Here is a 19501-nt window from a genome sequence, read left to right on the forward strand (position 1 = left end):
CTGCGCTTCTACACTGGAATTGCCAGCTCCATCGAGTTTTTCTTGGACCTTTTCTCATGGGAGTACCTCCTCACAGTAAGCGACAAGATGTAGTAGGACACCATCAGCAAATTCTTCCAGCGCTCCTTTACAGGGATGTTCCGTTCCCTGCCTGGGCGGCCGGGCTCTTCAGGCAAGTAAGGAGGCCCCCCGTCCCTGCAACGAGCTAGGACTTCTTCGCGCAGCTCCACATCAAGATGCTGCCAATGAAGGTGTGGCTGTAGTCGAGGTGCATTTCGTACCATGGTCTACCAACTGCGCCCTCTGCGGGGCGACTGAAACACTGTAGCACCTTTTTGTCGAATGCACTTTGGACTTCGGAGATACCGACAGCTTAAACTTGGCCCCGGCACTTGTGTTGCTGGGGCTCCACGCGCCACTTGGCTAGCACGCACGGCGATGGTGGAGTATCACCGGGGCAGGATGAACTAAGGCTCTGGTAACCCCAGTCCTCCCGGGGCTGGTGCAGGTCGGAAGGAAGGGAGCGTGGGGGCCGAACCGGGGCTCTGATCCATTTGTTGCCTCCTCCTTTAGTTGGACTATGCATACACGCGTGCCCTCTCGAATATCTTTCCTTTTCTTTTTTGCAGTGCAAGATTATCTATTAAAAAGAAAAAAGAAATCTGCTGTTGTTGAGAGGTAAGAAAGCCGGGACTTGTCGTAGAGGCGTGAAAATTCCAAGTTCCAATCGTATCACAATTTTTTTTATTTATAATTTGCGGGTGCGTTTTACTTTTTAACTGTGATCCTTTTTACAAATCATTATTGAATTATTATTGCAATCATTTATTGCTTGCTCACCATTCATTTTAATAGCTAGATTCCTTAAATGCAGCGAATGTATTTTTGCGTCCCAAAACGTCTGGCTACACTACCTGTTCAGTGTTTCTGCCATTTTCGGTTCTGCAGCACCTGCATTTCTTTCAATCGTTTCTTGACTGATCGTAAACTGTTCCACGACCCGCTAAAGCTCCCCATTAGGGAGCTTTAGCGAGTCGTTTTTCGAACCACGGTTCTTAAACCACGAACGGTGCAGCTGGTCTGTTCCGTGAAACTTTTTTGTGATGTTTGACATATTTTAGCGAATCGTGAAACTAAGGTGCTCTAGAAGGGGTGGTGTGAAAAGCGCGCCGCTTCCCCGCTGGACGGCGGGGTCCCCCGGGGCGTTGATTCCGCCAGGGGAAAATTTGGCGCTGAAACTAGGGGCGCCGTCAGAGCCGTCGGCTGCGTAGTACGTGCTCGGCTTCCGACGCGTTGTTTACGAATTGCTTTTTCTTGCGAGAGGATGCCCTCCACAACAAAAAAGAAAACGCAACGATGGTGTTTCGTGCCAGGGTGCGATGGAGGCTACAAAGGGTGTGCAGATAAGGTATCCCTTTTTCGTGCGCCGAGCAATCGTGAGATGTTCGAGAAGTGGGCACGTGCAATCCCCAGGGCGGACAAGCCACTCGAAGAAAACTCCGCTGTATGCGAAAAGCATTTTGACGAGAGGTGGGTGTACTTACTTCTTCCCGAGTTGAGGGTCAGAGATGCTGGGGAGGAAGACCGTGATTAAACGGCGGAGTGGTGCAGTAGGTAGCATACCCGACGCGATTTTGAGCTCTCCAAGTAATGGTGCTTATGATGCCGCTTGCACTGAGACGGTAATTTGAGCCGGTTTGCCAGAAACTGCTGGCTGAAAGAAAGAACTACCAAAACTCACGAGTGGGAGTGGTGCTTTCATTCCTACAGCTTCAGCGGAAACGTTTCTAGCAAGGCAGCCTCGATTTTTAGCTCGAGCACGATGTCGAGTATTTCGTGGGCTGTACTCTACTGCGCTGTAAGTTACACACGCGGTTATTTTACGTAACTTTGCAGGTCGGTTTCAACTTCATGGAGCTTAGGAAAAATTTACTCACTTTTGCTTTTATTTTTCTGCATATTAAGGGGCATTCCGAATATCGGCATAGGGATGCGCACCAAATAATTTTTCAAACTTTCCACTCGCTTTCGGCCCATTTCGCTCATGCCCAGAAAAAAAAATAATAAGACATTCATATTACTTAGGAAGTTGTGGCATGCTACTTTCGAATGATTTTGCATGCGTTGTAGTTTCCTTTCTATGACAGAGCTCAGCCGTGAATGTTTTGCAGCACTTTTGCAATTGTTCGATAACTAGAAGTGTGGCTTTTTTTTTTTTTTTCAGATTCGTTGTGCGTGCCTTTAAGCACCAAGTAAACGGCCAAGAGGTATTGATACCACGTGACATCCCTACCCTGACGGAAGATGCATTTCCGACTGTTTTCCCTAACCTTCCGAAGTACATCAGCAAGACTCTCCCGAAAGCAAGGAAAAGGCGGATCACTACATCACTCCACGCTGTGCCAGCAAAGGCAAACTGCAGTTCACAAAATGAAGTCTCCCCTAGTGGATCTGGAGAACTGGATGGGACTCAAGAACACCATCATGAAGAACTCAACGGTTCTGAAGTACCGGCTAAGACCCATCAATGTCCTCACCGTGAAACACTTGCAGTGCCTGCAAGGGGAGATTTCGCTCATCATTTGCGCTGCCCATCACATCACTGGTACAAGCAGACACTTGAAAGTGGCAGCGTGGTGTCATACCAAACTACCGTGTTTGACAAAACGAAAACACCGCCTGTCGAGTTAAGCAAGATTGTTGTCTTCGAGCACGAGTCAACAAGGCCATCTGCGAGGTGCAGCATTTTCTTCTCTGGGCTGCTTCACAAGGTAAAGAATGTTGAATCAGAAGAAGAAGCTCAGGAAGCGCTTAACTACACAGAAGACACTTCGCTGTGTGTTGGCATTGGGGGAACCACCGAGTTCCAGCTATTGGACCAGAAGTTCAAAGGCATCGCATCACGACAGCAGTTGTTCTCGAAACACTGTGACGGATCAGCACCCACAGGTATGCTATCTTAGTTTGTGAATGCACAAACCATCAATTTGTTACTCGTTTTTACTTGGAGCGGAATACATCTAAATACCACATACCTCTACTGTTATGTTCTATGTTCTCCTCCAGGCACAGGTGGATCACGTTGTTTGTCATGCAAATACAGCAGGAACCTTCTAATGACACGCTTGCGGCGTATGAAAAAGCAGCCCGCACATCCAGTCAGCGTTTCGAAACAAAGACTCAGACAGGCTGTGCGAAGGCTAAGACGGAGGACCAAGAAAGTTCTTTCGTTACTTGACCGTCTCAAACTACTTCAGGAAAAGAATGTCTCCATCACTGAAGGGGCTCTTGAGGCACAGGTTAGATTGCGGAAAGTTTATTGCATGCTTTCCTTACAATTTCCACAAACAGGATTGGTTTGTGTATAAAGGTTGTCAGCCTAAATTGACTAGCAGTTGTGGATCTCCTTGTTCTTTTTTTTTTTTTAGATCAAAAAGCTTCCACAGAAACAGCAGTTCGCAGTGCGGGCCTGCTTTGAAGCATCGCAGCGTAGATCCCTGCGTGGGTACCGCTACAGCAAACAGTGGCTCTTGGAATGCATCATCCTACGAATGAAAAGTGCCCGTCTCTACGAGCATTTAAGGCGTCATAAGATCCTGGTGCTCCCAAGCCGTGTCTGCCTCTTCAAGTACATCAAGGTTTGTGTATGGGAATTATTTACACCAGGCGAAAGTCCTTATCCAATATTACTTATTCACAGAAATTCAAGGCATCGTATGGCTTCAGCCAACAGCTGTTGAATTCAGTGAAGATCAAGCTGCAAGGAATGGATGACATGAAGCGACATGGAGGCCTTGTCATAGATGAAATTAAACTTTCGTCACACCTGGACATGACTGCCTCTACACGTATTGAAGGCTTTGTCGACCTCGGACAGTTTTCTCAGGAAGTGGACAAGCATGTTAGGGCGGACCATGGTCTTGTGGTGATGTCCCTAGCAAAAATTCCTATAGAGATTTGTATCGGACCAATAGAAATTTCTATCGGTCCGATAGGAATTTCTATTGGTCCCATAGAAATCTGTATCGGTCCCATAAAAATCTGTATCGGTCCCATAGGAAGTTCTATTGGTCCCATAGGAAATGTGTATCGGTCCCATAAGAGTGCGTATCGGTCCCATAAGAGTGTGTATAGGTCCCATAGGAAGTTTTATTGGTCCCATAGGAGTGTGTGTCAGTCCCATAAGAGTGTGTATCGGTCCCATAGGAGTGTGTATTGGTCCCATAGGAGTGTGTACCGGTCCCATTGGAATGCCTATTGGGCCTATAGAAATTTCGATCGGTCCAATAGGCATTCCTATTGGTCCCATAGAAACTTAGACTGGTCCCATAAGGACTTTATCGGACGGTTAGGAATCTTCATCAGTCAAACCAAAAGTTTTGTTGGCCAAATAGGAATGCTTCCTTGACTAGTGGAAACCTTGAATCATTCAAATAGGAATGTACCAATTGTGCATGTCTATATTTGAGCAATAGGAATAAATTAGACATATGTCTGTCAGAATAGTCCGCGTCAGAAATACACCGGCCCATTTGATGCATGTGTTATGTAACCTGGGCTGTGTGATGCAAATATCTATTCCAAATGCAAAAAATGTGTCCACACAAGAACAGCATGCATAAAAGTACATCAGTCAAGTTAATTATGCAACAATGTTACGCTTTTTTTTCCTCAATATTTTCGAATGGCAAAAATGGTTTAAGCCCAGGTTACATAACACACCATCATTGTAAATCAATGGGTTATAAAAATTCATATAGTTTTGTAGCTTGAAATAATGCTAGAATAAGAGACTCACGTACAGTCACAATTTAGAGGAAAATAGCATATTGAGATGCTTGCTTTTCTGAATGAATTTTAGGGCAATATTCTAAATAAAACTTGGGAGCCTGGTGCGTCAAAATAATTTACTAATAAAATACTGTAAGGAAAGTGTAAATAAAAGTAATCTCTACGAAAAATAAAGAAAATATCTTGATGGGTTGAAACGAAGAAATCTACTTCCTACTCCATTTCACCCAAAACAAATGGCAAGTCGGTACTAGTCATGATTTACAGATTTATTTAATGTGCTTATAACAATAGTTGTATTCACCTTCTTTTATTCCTAAGTTTGTAAAGACATTTTTATGGCACTCCACCATCGCGATTCGGCCAGTTTCGGTTTCGGTTTTGTGAGGAGCTCATATTGTTGAAAAACAGCACGGCTGGGACGAGGACAAAAAGACGAAGAGAACACAGGACAGCGTCTGTCCTGTGTTCTCTTCGCCTTTTTGTCCTCATCCCGGTCGCGTTGTCTCTCAACATGAATTCTCACCAACTTGCCCAGTTATCTATTCCTATCGAGCTCGTACTAGTTACAGGACCCCCATCGCTAGCGACACCAGACTTTTTTTTACCCCGCCATCCGCCATTGTCTTGTCGTGCGTCGGGTGTGTTTCAGGGGACGAAAATGCTTTTATACATGGAAATGTACTCATTTATTCAAGTTTACCTATCTGTGAAGTCTCCTCTTATGTTGATTATGGTCAAGAAGAGCTTGGAAGATCCACGACGCGACAGTCTAGCGAGCACCTGAACACAGTTGGTAAGCATGCGTTTGGTCTTTGCTTGCATTGTAGACGCGTTGAAGTTTGAACATTAGGGAGTTTCAGAATGACGTCCGCAACCTCGAATAAATAACGTCGTCGCTAGTGCGAATGCGCAGACCCAAAACGAGCATTGGGGCTTGGGCTTTGGGGCCCGTTATTTCTCGGAAATATCGTGGATACCGCAAATGGCGGCGCCCACGACATTCCGCTGATCGCGTCTTCGACGCCCGCCGCCCGCTTGGGACTGCGTGAGTCGCACTTGGCGACCGCGATTGGTATAGTCATAGCGTACAGAAAATGTAATATACCGTTGGATTCAGAGCTCAAAGCTATCAAAGCGCGTGTACTTGCGATCGCGGCAGAAATGTAAACATGCCGGGGTTGTGGATCGTCGTGGCCTCGGAAGTACAACAGAGCAGTTTGGCAGTGACTGAAACATGCGGCATTGAGTATAAAACAACTATAAAAATGTTATTCCAGATGATAAGCTTGTTTAATTTTAAAGATATAACATTCTAACTTCAAAATAAAAGCTATCGCAACATCTTGGTGGCGTTTTAAGTGTGAGATGCTTGCGTTTTGGGTGCTAGGCAGAGAAACGCTTTTGCCGTCCGTAACGCGAGATAAATTAGCGCTCGTTATTCTAAAGCTCCCTATTTTCTCGGCTCACTTTTGCTTGTTAAGCTATTTTTTTTAACTAGTTGTGCTTGCTTTACCTGTTCTTATGTTTGGAACTGTGCGTCGCATAGAGAAAAGTTGTCACTCACTCCGGGTGTGGTCCGAGAAAGTGTAGCTTATGTCAACAGAGCACACTTACTAAATTCCTTAATGCTACCTTCAATCCGTTTCTTTAGAAAATGTCTTACTGGTCTAGCAGTGGACTGAAGTGGTCCCACTATAAATTGATTACATTGATCATACTTAATTTCATTTGAGAAGTTACACTTCCATAGTATTTGGTTCATGCAGAGCCACTATGTCTTTGCAGTCAAAATGGTTCAAAAATAGCCATCTTTATAAAACGCGTGACAGCATGTGACTAGTTTTGAAGTTATGAAAGTGGACTGGATGTTACTGTTAAGGCAAACTTCGATCCCCTGACTTTCCCGAATTGATCTGAGTTTACATGCCTACTATGTATTTGTTGACCAAACTAAATGAAGCATTGTTAGGAATCCCACAAACATAAAGCTGATATTAATTTTACATCATTTAATTTCAAGGTTCTTCAGAAGGTTGACGCTTAATAAGTTTTGAAGGCAGTTAGGCTCATGATGAAGACAGAAAACAAAGGAAATCCAGCCTCTTAATTTTATTTTCTTCAGTCTGAAATTTGAAAATGCTCGAGTCATCTATCGAATGGCTTTAGCCTTAATCCTTTTCTGTGGTGACATCATCCTCCACCTTTGTCATGCCGCCGATTAACTCTTTTTGTTTGTTCTGCTGCTCATTTCAGGATTTCAAGCAAGAAGTATGCTACTATGCTCTGGCACATTCAAGACTCAGTTTGTGACAGTGTTCAGCGTCAAGATGCCTTCATAACAGGAGCAAGTGTACCCCAAGACCCTTTTTTGCATAATAAAATGTATAAAGGCACACCATACCCTTTGTGCTCATGCAGATGGCCTATATGCCAATGCACCAATAGGCCCATACACCAATAGGCCCATACACCTATAGGCCCATACACCTATAGACCCATACACCTATAGGCCCATACACCTATAGGCCCATACACCTATAGGCCCATACACCTATAGGCCCATACACCTATAGGCCCATACACCTATACGCCGATACACCCATAGGTGTCAATAAACCGATAGGCTATGGGAATTCTCTATGGGAATTTTTGCTAGGGGTTTCAACCATTTATTGGCAAATGGACTCAAATAATTGGTAAGTTCATGCTAGTAGCACTAGCATTTTCAATAAATGCAATTTTTGTTGAGTTTCACAGTTTGGGTGCATATATTTTTCTTGCTTTGTAGGTGTCTTTGCTTCTGCCAGCAATGTTAAGTCAAAGCTTCTGACAAAGATTGTGGTTGAAGCAACACTGCTTTGTGAACAAGTTGGACTGTATGTGGATTACATCTGCTCAGATGGAGCATCCTGGAACCGTGCCATGTGGCACGACCTTGGCGTTCATGGGTCATTGAAGTCCGTGGAATGCAAAGTTCTTCACCCGTATGACGAGCAAAGATTTTTGTACTTTATGTCTGATTTCCCCCACCTCATGAAGTGTGTCCGTAACTTAATGATGAAACATGGGTTCAACACGCATGAAGGACGGGTATGTAACGCATGCAACTGTTTTCTTTTAATATTTGCTGCTGCTCTTAATTGTGTCTCAAGATGTGATTTGATATAATGGCAATTGTCTGGATTCTTGCACAATTCTTGGCTTCGCAGGCTCACTGGGAACACGTTTCATCGACATGGAAGTGTGACAACAGTGTCACCTTCAAAGTGGCTCATAAATTGACTCGAGCTCACATCTTTCCTGACGGCTTTCAGAAGATGAGAGTTGACTTGGCTTTCCAGGTTTTTAGTCCGCTTGTTGTGCGAGCCATGTCCTTCTATGAAGATAAGATAGAAGCCCAATACCCTAACCTTAGGCCGACCAAGGTTTTCATCACTCTGATGGCCGACCTCATTGAGGTCATGACATCAAGGTTCCCAGCTCAAGCACTCAGGTGCGGTTGTCTTTAAGTTCGATTTTTATCCTGTGCGTATGCAATTGAAATTAACTTTCCCCCGTTCTTCCAGACCTGGCAGCAAAAAGGCGGCGGTGCTGGACAGAGTGCTGCAGTTTCTTGGCGCATGGGAAGTGCACGCCGGAAGACTGGGTTTTCTCAGCACGAGCACGGCAGAAGGTCTCCGTGTGAGCCTGCATGCCACGAAAGACCTCCTTAAGTAATTACAAAGCTATGTCATATATTAACTCGCTCTTGATGTCAGGCTCGTAGCCAGGATTTTGTCTCGGGGGGAGACAAAATCCCCCCCTCCCCCTCATACAAAATGCTGTATGAGGGGGAGGGGGGGAGAGGAGGTCCCAGCAAAACGGAAGATTTCGGGGGGGGGGGGGCCCTCCCCCCTGGCTACGTGCCTGCTTGATGTAGTCCTTGTTTTGAGAACTGTTTTAGTCCCATAGTCATCTTTAGTGGAATTGTAATGCTCCTCCAAGTTTCTTATTGGTAAATTCTGTGGCATTATGTACATGCCGCACCTGTGATAAGTGGGAACAATGCAAGATTGATCAGTAGCCAACACTTGTAAAATGTCTGACATGTCCGGTGTTGCATGAATGAAATGATGCAATATTTTCAGGTACCTGACCGAAAAAGTTGGGTTTTCCTTCCTGATGACCTGCCGCCTTAGCCAGGACTGCCTGGAGAGGTGCTTTGGCATCGTGAGGCAGTCGTGTGGAGCAAATGATCACCCGACGCCAGCCCAGTTTATTGTGATTATGAGGTACAGAACCACCATTTTTTAAATTTCCCATGTATGTAATCTGTTAGAAAGAAACAACCATTGATGTTCCTATCCAATTTTTGTGTACACTGCAGGTGTCTGGCGTTCTATGGCTTGGCCAGGAGTCCTGTGGGAGGGAATGTTGCACCTGACATGCTCGAGTCCTTGCTTTCCATGGAGGAGGCTCTACAGGATGACGACGAAGAAGCTTGCCACTTGGAGGAGCCATCAGCCTCGGCCGAAGTCGTCGTTGACCATTTAGCATACGTCACACAACACAGCGATGCTCGCCTTGTGTACTATGTCGCAGGATATGTAGCAAGGAAACGAATTCTGCCAAGCTCTTGCGAGCTATGCAAGTCGCTATGTCTCGCGAGTAAGGAGGACGTGCCCTCCAACCTGCCAGCAGAAACCTGCATAGAGTGGGATCTTGGGGGGCTCCTGTACCCGTCCGAACCCCTGTACAGACTCATTCAGACACTGGAAGACAGGCTGACAAGTGCATTCAGCAAAGTGAAGCTCCATGCAAAAGTGGTTAAAGAGATTGTACATGGCATCGGGCGGGTTCCGAGCATAGGCTGCAGCGAGCATTCGCTCGACTTGACACAGACAGTTGTCAAGTTTTATGCAATGACGAGAGTGCATTTTTTCCTGAAAGGAAAGAACCAAACTGAGAATGAAAAGAAATGCAAGAGGAAAAAACCATGTGTCCTCTAAGTGCTTGCACTGTAGCTCTGTGAAAGAGCACACCTTGGGCGTGTTTTGTGAATAAAAGTTGTCAGTGTTGGAATTTTGATGAAGCTTTTTTCTGGCACTAGAGACACAGTCGCACTATCATGATGATAATATTATTACTATTATAACGGTGCACTATTCTCTGTGCATTTTCCTTCTATAAACGGAGCTTGCGGTCCCCAAACTGGTTAGGCAAGTGCCACTATTGGCACTATAGAGCTTAAAATAAATCTATAATGTCGAGTTGTCTTGGATTCTACAGCTTCTATTAATCTTTTCTCACGGGCACTAGTCTTCAACGGGACTGGGAAGTCAAAATGTAGTTTCCCCTTTTACTGCACAGTTGGAGTTCAATAGTGAGCTGGCTGAAGTGTGGAGGCTTGGCCTCCTTGGAAAGTTGGACATACGCCGCTGTAGGCTCCGGTTTGTTGCCTAATTAACAGATTAATACCTAGTTTGAGCGGAAAAGTGGGAATACTCGCCCACCCAGTCTTCCGACCGCAAAAGTGTACTCGAGTGACGTTCTGACGGGCCAGCCGTAGCTACGTACGCTGTTCCCAAATAAATACGAAACATCGTCCATGATAAGATGAGACAAAGTATATAGGCGTTGATAATTGAACGTACCATTTATTCCGGTTTCTTCGTTCTCCACCCAATCCGGTAATTACCAGCATGGGCTCAAGCACATATCAGCAGGCTCGCGCGAACGCACCGAAAACCGCTTTATATATAGGCTAAAAAGAACCATCAGTATGGTGTAAACGACAAACATTACCTTACTTTTCGAGCTGCGAGATGCTAGGCCGATCGTAGTTACCAAAGGCTGCAAAACAAATAAGCATCAACAGCCGCAGCGTCTTCTTTCGTAGTGTTTCCCTGGTCCGTCTACGGTGCGCTGACGGCGCCCCTGATCGCGGCGCCATCCTGCGGCATCAACGAAAACCGGCACCGCGCTTCGCCCTCCGCTTTACACACCACCCCTTCTAGAGCACCTTAGTGAAACTGGAGCAACCGTGTAAACAATGATAATGATTGGGTTTGAGTGGTGGCGCCATCTTCTAGCAAACATGTGAAACATTCTGATGATTGTTTGACTGGTGGCGCCATCTTGTAGTAAACATGTGAAACATTCTGCAAGTATAAATCCGTGGTGGCTCGTGTGTCCGGCGTACAACTAATGTAAACAAGACAGCCGACGTAACTATTGCCAGTCAGAATTTCAAGAACAGTGAAGCTAGATAGAGTAAAAAGTATCTGAACGACCGGAAAGGTATGTGGTATGCCTCTGTCATTTTGAACTTGACCGATCGTTCACGCTGTGTGCCGTCGAACCAAATCATTTCGTCTGCTCGCAGCTGCCGCGGCAGCTAGTCTGCCCACAGATCGCAAAAATTGACTAGCATGCACAGTTTACAGCATTCACGATTGCTTACCATTGTGAGCAGTCCTCGGAATGATTTGGTTCAACCTCTCAAATGAAGCAGACTAACAGGAAGGCAGATCGCCTCCCGCTGTCATAAGCCTAACGCTCGGCTGGGTCGGCGAAGTCAGTCGCCGAACCGACCATTATCTCTTTTTTTACCCGAGTCGTGAACAGTGCTGGCTGCGTTGCGGTGACGACTCCAGCGGCCGGAATAGGAGAAACGAACAGGAAAAGCCTCCCAACGCCACAAACGATTTGCGCGCGCATGCGCAGTGCCATCGTTGATGCGTTCGAGGGCGAACCGTTCGTATGGAAATGACCGGCTAAAACTCCCTATTGACCGACTGACGAACTGACTACGACTTACATGCAGACTTATTAACACTCTCCGTCTGTGTGTGCACACCTAGAAATGTCATCTAGGTCGAGACACCTTGTTCGGCGAGAACGCATGTATCGACAGTATGGCATTCCGATGCTACGCAAAGAATGCGTGTTCCAACACCGCCTTAAACGGACCATGAAATGACCTTTTTACTTTTTCCAGATAACTTTTACATTAAACCGTCAATGTTCACTGAATGCCGAACAGGCATCCGTTTTCGTCTCAGTTTATTAACTTCTACACAAAAAATTATTGAAATATTGACTTTTTCATTCTCTCCAAGTGACCGCAAAACAAGCCGTGACGTAGGCCGTTTCCGGAACCGGAAGTTCTCTCGGCAGTAGGAGAATGGGAGTGTTAGCGGCAACGAGTTGGGGTGCGCCGGTAGGTTTTACTGCGCTGATGTCACCGACGTATTTCCTGAATCGGCGCCTCTCATCGCCGCATCGCAGCTGAGCGAAATTCAATGAGATATGTTGCGCTACAGCGACAGCATGGGACTAGTCCCATACGCCGGTATGCCTGTTGGGAAGTGCAGCGAGTCTTCCGGTGAAGACTCCAGAAGTCAACCACCCTGTCATTGTTGGCAGAAGGGCCGGCCCGTGTCAGTCGTTTGCAAAGCGACGTAGATGGCGTTTTTCGCGGCCTCGGAGATGCAGGAGCGAGCCGACGTTAAAAAAGATACGTTTGAACTACGAGTGTCAGCAAGAGCCACGTAAATACCTGTTTACACTCGGAGCGGACGCGCGCGCTTGATGGAAGTGCTGTATTCGCGCTGTTTGTAAGCGCTTCGGGCAATAACAAAGTGTACATACCGTGTTACGAAGGTAATCCATACGGCGTTTATTTCAGCTCTATATCACACAAAACAAGAAGATAGAATCGACGAGAGTCCCTTTTCGACGAGTGTTCGTCAACACTGCCTTGGAAAACAAGGGGAAGAGATTGACCTCACCTCTTAATCTAGAATTGAGGTCAGTGATCAAACTATAATACGGGAAGGGTCCACAAGGGTCGCGCGGGCATATTCCATTTAGCACGCCAGCCGGTCGTAGGCAGACGGTCTTGCGACGAAGCAACGCAGCGCCGAGTCGGAATGCCTGCTAGGCCTATATTCTGAGCAGCTCGCTTCGTCGGAGTCGGTGGATCCAGCGTTCTTGTTCGTCGTGGTCTGTTTTAAGTACTGTTTTCTTGCTGCTTGATGTCGGCACGCGCGGGAAGAACACGTAGAAAAAGAAACGTTCAGTCAGTCAGAGTTTTGAGAGGAAGGAAAACAAAGAAAATAAATGTTCGTCGGTCGCCGTCACCCAAGTAACTGTCGGCCCTGCCCTACTGCGCACGCGCAGTAGTTCCTTCGTTTACCACACGATAGATGGCGCTTGGCTCTCAGCATTATCAAATTTGGCAATTTTCGCCACACATCTCTTACAAAATGTGGATCTAAATATTATTTAACAAAACTTTTAGGAAACATTCGCCGGCTATTTATTGTTTACGATCGCGGTGCTGGTGAGGTAGGCTCTTACCCAATAGGCGACCTGGATTTGGCTGACGTGCTCCATTTCCGCGGATGCATCGTAGTGAACAGGCGAAGGAAGGCGCAAAAGAGTTCAGTTTTCTTTTAAAAGTTCTATAGCAAATAATTTTTTTTGGCTCCCTATTTTTGTGTTTCTTTTCACACCTTTTACGACGTGCGGTGGATGAAACTCGATTTTAAAATCATTTCATGGTCCCTTTAACGAGTTTGAGCTGCAGTAGCGATTCCGCTTCAGGTACGACGGCATCAAATATCTGGTCGAGCTACTTCGGCCAGACCTGGAACCACGGACGCACCGCAGTCGAGACATTTTTACGAAGCTGCAGATGATTGTCGCACTTCAGTTTATCGCCACCGGCAACTTTCTCATCACGGCTGGCGACTATCTGCATGTCCACGTATCCACTGCATCGCGGATCGTAAGGAAGATGACTGCAGCACTAGCCCGTCGTGCAAAGAGGTTGATACGGTAAGTGGCAACATATTTATACCCATTCTGGTGTTTAAACAAGCTATAATAAAGTCCTTGATTCCCTTGTTCATCTGATGTCATACCAGGTACCTTGATAGGGGACTATGTGATCAGTGGTCTTAAAATCACCGACACACACAAGTGTGAGTGTATGAGTGACGAGAGCGATATTAACCAAAAACGAAAGCATTAGACCATTCAAAATTGTAAACCCTGCGATATTTTCACAATCAGTTTAATACCTGAAAAAAAACCATACATTTGATGATCGCAGAGCCCTAGAAACAAAATGCTATTTTTCTCTTCTCCAGCACCAATATGAATGTTTCTAAGTTGTAGTTCCCTCCCTAAAATGTTAGAAAATGCTTTCCTTTACAAGTACTCATGGTGTTACAAGCTCACGCTTTTCAATGATTTGCACAACGACGAATGAAGCAGTTTATGATCTGCCACAACAGCGATTAATTTTAAAATGGACCCCCAAAATGTATATTCTTTAATATTTTCAAACATCAAGTGGTCATATTTATGAAAGTGCTTCTTGGAAGTCTTCACAAAGTGGGTGTACATGACAACGATTTCAGTGCACAGATTCCAGAGCGGACGACAAATGTTTCAATGCAGGCCAAACGAAGCTGAAGCGGCTCAGGTGCAGCAGCAGTTCTTTAAGGAGGCGGGCTTCCCTTCCGTGGTGGGTCCTGTGAATTTTACACACATTCGTATTCAAGGACCGTCTGACCACGAAGAAGCGTACGTCAGCTGCCATAGCTACCACACCAGCTGGTGGTGGACGCAGCATACCAAATTCGCTATGGGATAGGAAGGTGGTCTGGCAGTGCAAACGACTCCAAGATCTTCAAAAAGAGCACCCTTTCCGGAAAGTCAGCCAATGGAAAATATGACGGCTTGCTGCTGGGCGACAGCAAATATGTGTGCAAGCCATGGCACATGACACTTTTCCTGATGCTCTCCTCATCGCCAGAGGAGGGGTACAACAAAGCACAAATCCAGCTGTATCGTGGAAAGCTAAGCAGATACAGTAACATGATTTCGCCGTTACTGCCATCTAAGTGGTTCAAACTATTTATGCCTTCATCACACAGACACCCTTAATCACCTGTCAGCCATTTGGTAGGATTAATGCTGACAGAAAGGCAGCTAAGCATATTTAATATGAACGCACAAAATACTTTGGAAAATTCTATGACGGCACTAAATAATAAAATCTTCAAACAATTTAATCTTGTTGTTTTGCCTTGCTTCCTGCTTAAAACGGGCTAAAAGGAAGCTATATCAACTAAAGAAGTGAGCATTACATTTATTTCCGCTTTTATTACAACATAGCTCTTAGCTGAATTTAGCATTCAATTATTATCAACTTTTTAGTCTTTTCACATATATTGAAGATAAACTAATCAGCCTTACAAGTTTATATCTCACAAATCATATACAGATTTTTCTAAACACATTTCCTATGTGTGCCAAACGTGCAAAAAGTGCCATTTGAGCAATCTTCAGAAGTCGCCTTTGCTTTGGTACAATGATGAGATAAGCAATCAGAAGTGCCCTTAAATTAAAATGTTGGCCCCTGCAGTTCATTATGCATACTGCTGCATTCGGCAACTTTTGGAGGACCATTGGCCAACTGAAACGACGATTTCACTGCCTGCACGCTGAGCTTCTTGCTACCCAAATGATGCTGCGACATCATTGTAGCCTGCTGCATCCAACACGGCCTCGCCAGATGGTTTCCATGCGGCCTTCCCAGCACTTCCCTGCCAAGTGAGGTTCCCAGCAACCCCATAGAAGCAATACGAACAGACAGCGTGGCAGCCCAAGGTGGCATTGTGGCTCGGATGTTTTTGTGAATGTATATATGATTATTCCATGTTGCGTGACACGTACTCATGGACATTATGTTCCAAAGTAAAGGATTCACCTTCGTTATTTAAACTTGTTAACTGTACCTCTTTTGCATGTTGAATTTCAACATTGGCAATGTGAAATTGGTGCTATGTTTGATGCACTATTGCTGTTTTTTTTTATCCTCTTGTCACATTCCTATGGTTCTCTTCGAGACAAACAAATTCTAATATTGTACCTGTGATTTTTTTCTTTAACATTTATGTTTGGCAGCAAGTTGTGTAGCCTTATCAAACAAATAACCACTGCTGCCACTACGAAAAAAAAAAAAAAAGCTTTTTGATAGTTCTCGTGTAGATCTCCAAGTTTCTTAATACGCAGTTCGAGCTTGAGCCTTTTTATTTTAAACAGCTGTCTTTCCTGCATTTCGGCGAACGATGTCTCGCATTCAACAGTTTGATTGCACCCACGACAGCGTCGCTGATGCTTCCAGAGAATGCAGCATTCGAAAGGAAGCTGATGTTGCGCAACCGAAGGGAAGTGCAGCCGGCGATTACTGATTTCTTATGAGGTGGGAATAAAGTTACTCGCACCTTTACCGCACAATTATATGGTTTTGTTTCAATTTGTTCTGACAGTTTTCGCTTCGTCAAAGAACAGCAGATTATTAGCTTAGACATCATTTAAAACCTCCGTTTCTCTTTCTGGCACGAGGCCGATCACCGTATCCGTAATTATCGTTTTTTGGATGATACGACTCACTGTACTTTAAACCAGTTCTTCAAAGTAATTTGGACAAGAGCTTCTATGCTCACTTCCTGTAGCTGTAGTTTGTGATGCCGGTGCCCCTTATGAGGATGCGGTGTTTGTCTACAATGTACACTCCCTGATTCGCCTGGCACAGAAGGTTCGGAGGTTCGGTCCTGTGGGCCCGGGACTTGTCCTCAGCCTTCCTGGACAATTTCTTGACTTTTCCATATGATCCAAAATTTTCTTACAATTCCAGACTTTTTAAGGTGCTAGACGCCCTGTCAATCAGCTATGCACCACAGCCACCTCTGCTATGGTTTTTATAGCGTGCTCTGACCGATTCCAGTCCAGTAGCATTTAAGATTGACGCACCAACCAAATACAGTTCGGATTCACACAAAGCTTTGCTTGGTTACAGTTTCTGGATTTGGCTCTTTTAGAGGAAAGAAAACTGAGTCCTGGTGAAGCATGTGACAGCAGCCCACATAAGCTCACTCCAGTCGAGTTTTGTATCATGCCTCGCTCCCGAACTATTTGGCTCATTGATGGGGTGTCTAGCCTCTTGGAAAACCTGGAATTGTAAGGGAATTTCGGATCATCTGGAAAAGTCAAGGAATTGTCAGGGAGATCGTCAAAAGTTGGCCAAATCAGAGAAAATGGCCGGTGCAAGTAATGCGGTGGTGTGCGACGAAGCCAGAGAGTCGCGCATTGGCGTGACTGCGCTAAATAACATTGCCCGAAACCTCATAAGTCTTTGACTGCTTGAGCAACAAAAGGGCCAATTTCAATAAATTGATTTAAATTGGGAGTGGTAGTCACTTATGAGGTGTTTAGTAACAATTACCACATTTCAAAGCTTCTGTAACGGTCAGGAAATTTTATAGCAATAGTCGAAGAAAACCTGGAAAAATCAGAGAATTTAAAAGGAGGAATTTGCTAGACACCCTGACTGAATTCGTAGTTACTGATGTCTGCCAAGCAATGCTGAAGTAGGGCATAAAATTGTCCATATTTCACTGTGGTAGCTCTCACTGTGGTAGCTGACACAATGGGAATTGTCCATATTTCACTGTGGTAGCTGACATTGTGTTGTAGTTATATACTTTTGAAACAGGATCTGTGCATACCTGCTTTAAACAGAAGGCAGAAAACGGTGAGCCAGCCATCATCGTGCAGGAAGCCGACGTCAAATGGGCTGTTGCTGAATGGGTCAGACACGCACCAGCTACGACCAAGAAAATTGTAATATGATTTTTCTAATTTTGAATAAACTCCCCAAAAATAGTTTTGTGTCCTAAAACAAGCCCAGATTCGAAACAACGGAATTAGTTTACTTGACATAAAGACATGTTAAGTAATAAGGAATTTATTTAGCAAATGAAAGGATTGATTGATTGATTGGGGTTTAATGGCGCAGCAGCGACCAAGGCTATAATGCGCCAACAACTAGGACTATTGCTGAATCAAGGTTGGAGAGAAGAAAGAGCTATAGTAGCTTTTAATTTAATAAAACAATGATCATGAAAGTACAAGCGCATAAGATGTGGCAATGAATGCGATGAACTATTAAAATTATAGCTGGTCCAGGAGTCTTGTAGCCTTAAGAAAGTTGAAAACACACTTGTGTGGAATCAACGGCTCATCGCTGAGTAAAAGGGCGAGATGTAATGGTGTATGCTCTTGGTAAACCTTAGCAAAGTGTCTGTGGCGTTCTTGGTCATACAAAGGGCATACAAGTAAGATATGTAGGATGCTTAATGGAATGCAGCAGTGTTCACACTCCGGAGCATCCTCCCCACGCAAAAGATGCCCATGGGTAAGACGGGTATGACCAATTCGCTGCCGGCACAAAACCACCTCATAAAAACGCTCGCGGTGTCGTGCACTCTCCCATTCCTGAAGTAGTGGTTTTACTGCGCGCAACTTATTGTTTATTTCTCGGTCCCATTCCTCTTGCCACTTGCGTCTTATGGAAAATTTCAGAACATGCCTATAGTCTCTGTAAGGTATTTTCCACGGGTCGACTTCTCGATCCTTAGCAGTGCTTGCTGCTCTGTCAGCATCCTCATTTCCGGCAATTCCGACATGTGAAGGAACCCAGCATAGTATTATTTTCTTCTTCCGTCTTGCGGCTGAAATTAGCCTGTTCCTTATTTCTATTCCAAGTGGATTGCGATCATTTCCCACTCTGGCAAGAGCTCGTAAAGCACTAAGTGAGTTGGTGTAAACAATTGACTTGTGAAGCTTTTGTTTGAGGATCTTATCTGTGGCCAGGAGTAAGCCATAGAGCTCTGCCGTAAAACTACAGGCACTGTCATTTATTCTCCGGACAAGCTGCATCCCAGGCCCGATCACTGCGCAACCCACAGAGGAATCAGTTTTACTACCATCAGTGTAAAAATTATAAAGTCGTGATAGTGTACTTGGAGTTCAAGGAATTCTTGTCTCAGGACTTCGCGAGGAGTGTCTTTTTTGTTGAATTTCGTTAGCTCCAGTTCGCACTGAATGGGAACTAGGTCCCAAGGGGCTGCCAAACTCAAACACTGTACAACTGGAGGCAACACGTCCAGTCCTACAGACTCCGCAGAACTGCGAACCCTCATGGCAAGAGGTGGAACAACTGAAGGCTTATTACCGAAGGTTCGCTCGTAGCGTATTCGTTCCATACAGTGTAAGGTTGGATGGTTAGGGACCGATCTAATTCGCATAAAATATGTGAAGCCCAGTTCAGATCTTCTTTTCTCCAGAGAGAGCTCGTTTGCTTCTGCGTATAGACTGAGAACAGGAGATGTGCGAAAAGCACCGGTAGCAAGCCGCAACCCCTGATGATGAACAGGGTCCAGCATTTTGAGAACCGATGTCCGGGCAGAACCATACACAATACAACCGTAATCAAGTCGGGATCGAACGACCGACCGATAGATACGCAAGAGACAAAGACGGTCAGCACCCCAGGACACATGCGACAGGACCTTTAGTATATTAAGCGATTTAAAACATTTCATCTTCAGGCTCTTGACATGCGGAACAAAAGTCAATTTGGAATCAAATATAAGACCTAAAAACTTGTGTTCAGTTTTCACTGGGATAGGAACATCATACATAGTCAAAGAAGGTTCGTGCAAAACTCCGCGGCGACGTGAGAAACTCACACAGACGGTCTTCTCAGGAGAAAATTTAAAACCGTTGACATCAGCCCATTTGACCAAGTTGTTGATTGTGAGCTGGAGCCGACGTTCACATATGGATGGATTACAAGATGATACAG

At 45.1% G+C, this 19501-nt stretch overlaps 2 protein-coding genes and 1 long non-coding RNA gene across 3 annotated transcripts; all 3 read left to right on the forward strand.

Moving 5' to 3' along the window:
- Positions 1-1351: 1351 nt before the first annotated feature.
- Positions 1352-8511, forward strand: LOC121836578 (the record flags this gene model as incomplete). The annotated part of the gene is made up of 9 exons (XM_042291513.1): positions 1352-1530; positions 2225-2949; positions 3067-3299; positions 3429-3638; positions 3701-3930; positions 7453-7490; positions 7583-7884; positions 8004-8266; positions 8361-8511. Coding segments are annotated over 9 exons (2331 nt in total), but the record flags the coding sequence as incomplete, so codon positions are not given.
- LOC120847879 lies at positions 5344-7189 on the forward strand. The gene is made up of 2 exons (XR_005717488.3): positions 5344-5587; positions 7048-7189. It is a non-coding gene; the product is annotated as an uncharacterized LOC120847879 (long non-coding RNA).
- Positions 8512-8919: 408 nt separating the features above from the next.
- Positions 8920-9835, forward strand: LOC121836792 (the record flags this gene model as incomplete). The annotated part of the gene is made up of 2 exons (XM_042291998.1): positions 8920-9065; positions 9161-9835. Coding segments are annotated over 2 exons (768 nt in total), but the record flags the coding sequence as incomplete, so codon positions are not given.
- Between the last annotated feature and the right edge of the window lie 9666 nt (positions 9836-19501).

Source organism: Ixodes scapularis, unplaced genomic scaffold (assembly GCF_016920785.2).
Source record: "Ixodes scapularis isolate PalLabHiFi unplaced genomic scaffold, ASM1692078v2 PGA_scaffold2__306_contigs__length_199485367, whole genome shotgun sequence".
NCBI lineage: Eukaryota > Metazoa > Arthropoda > Arachnida > Ixodida > Ixodidae > Ixodes > Ixodes scapularis.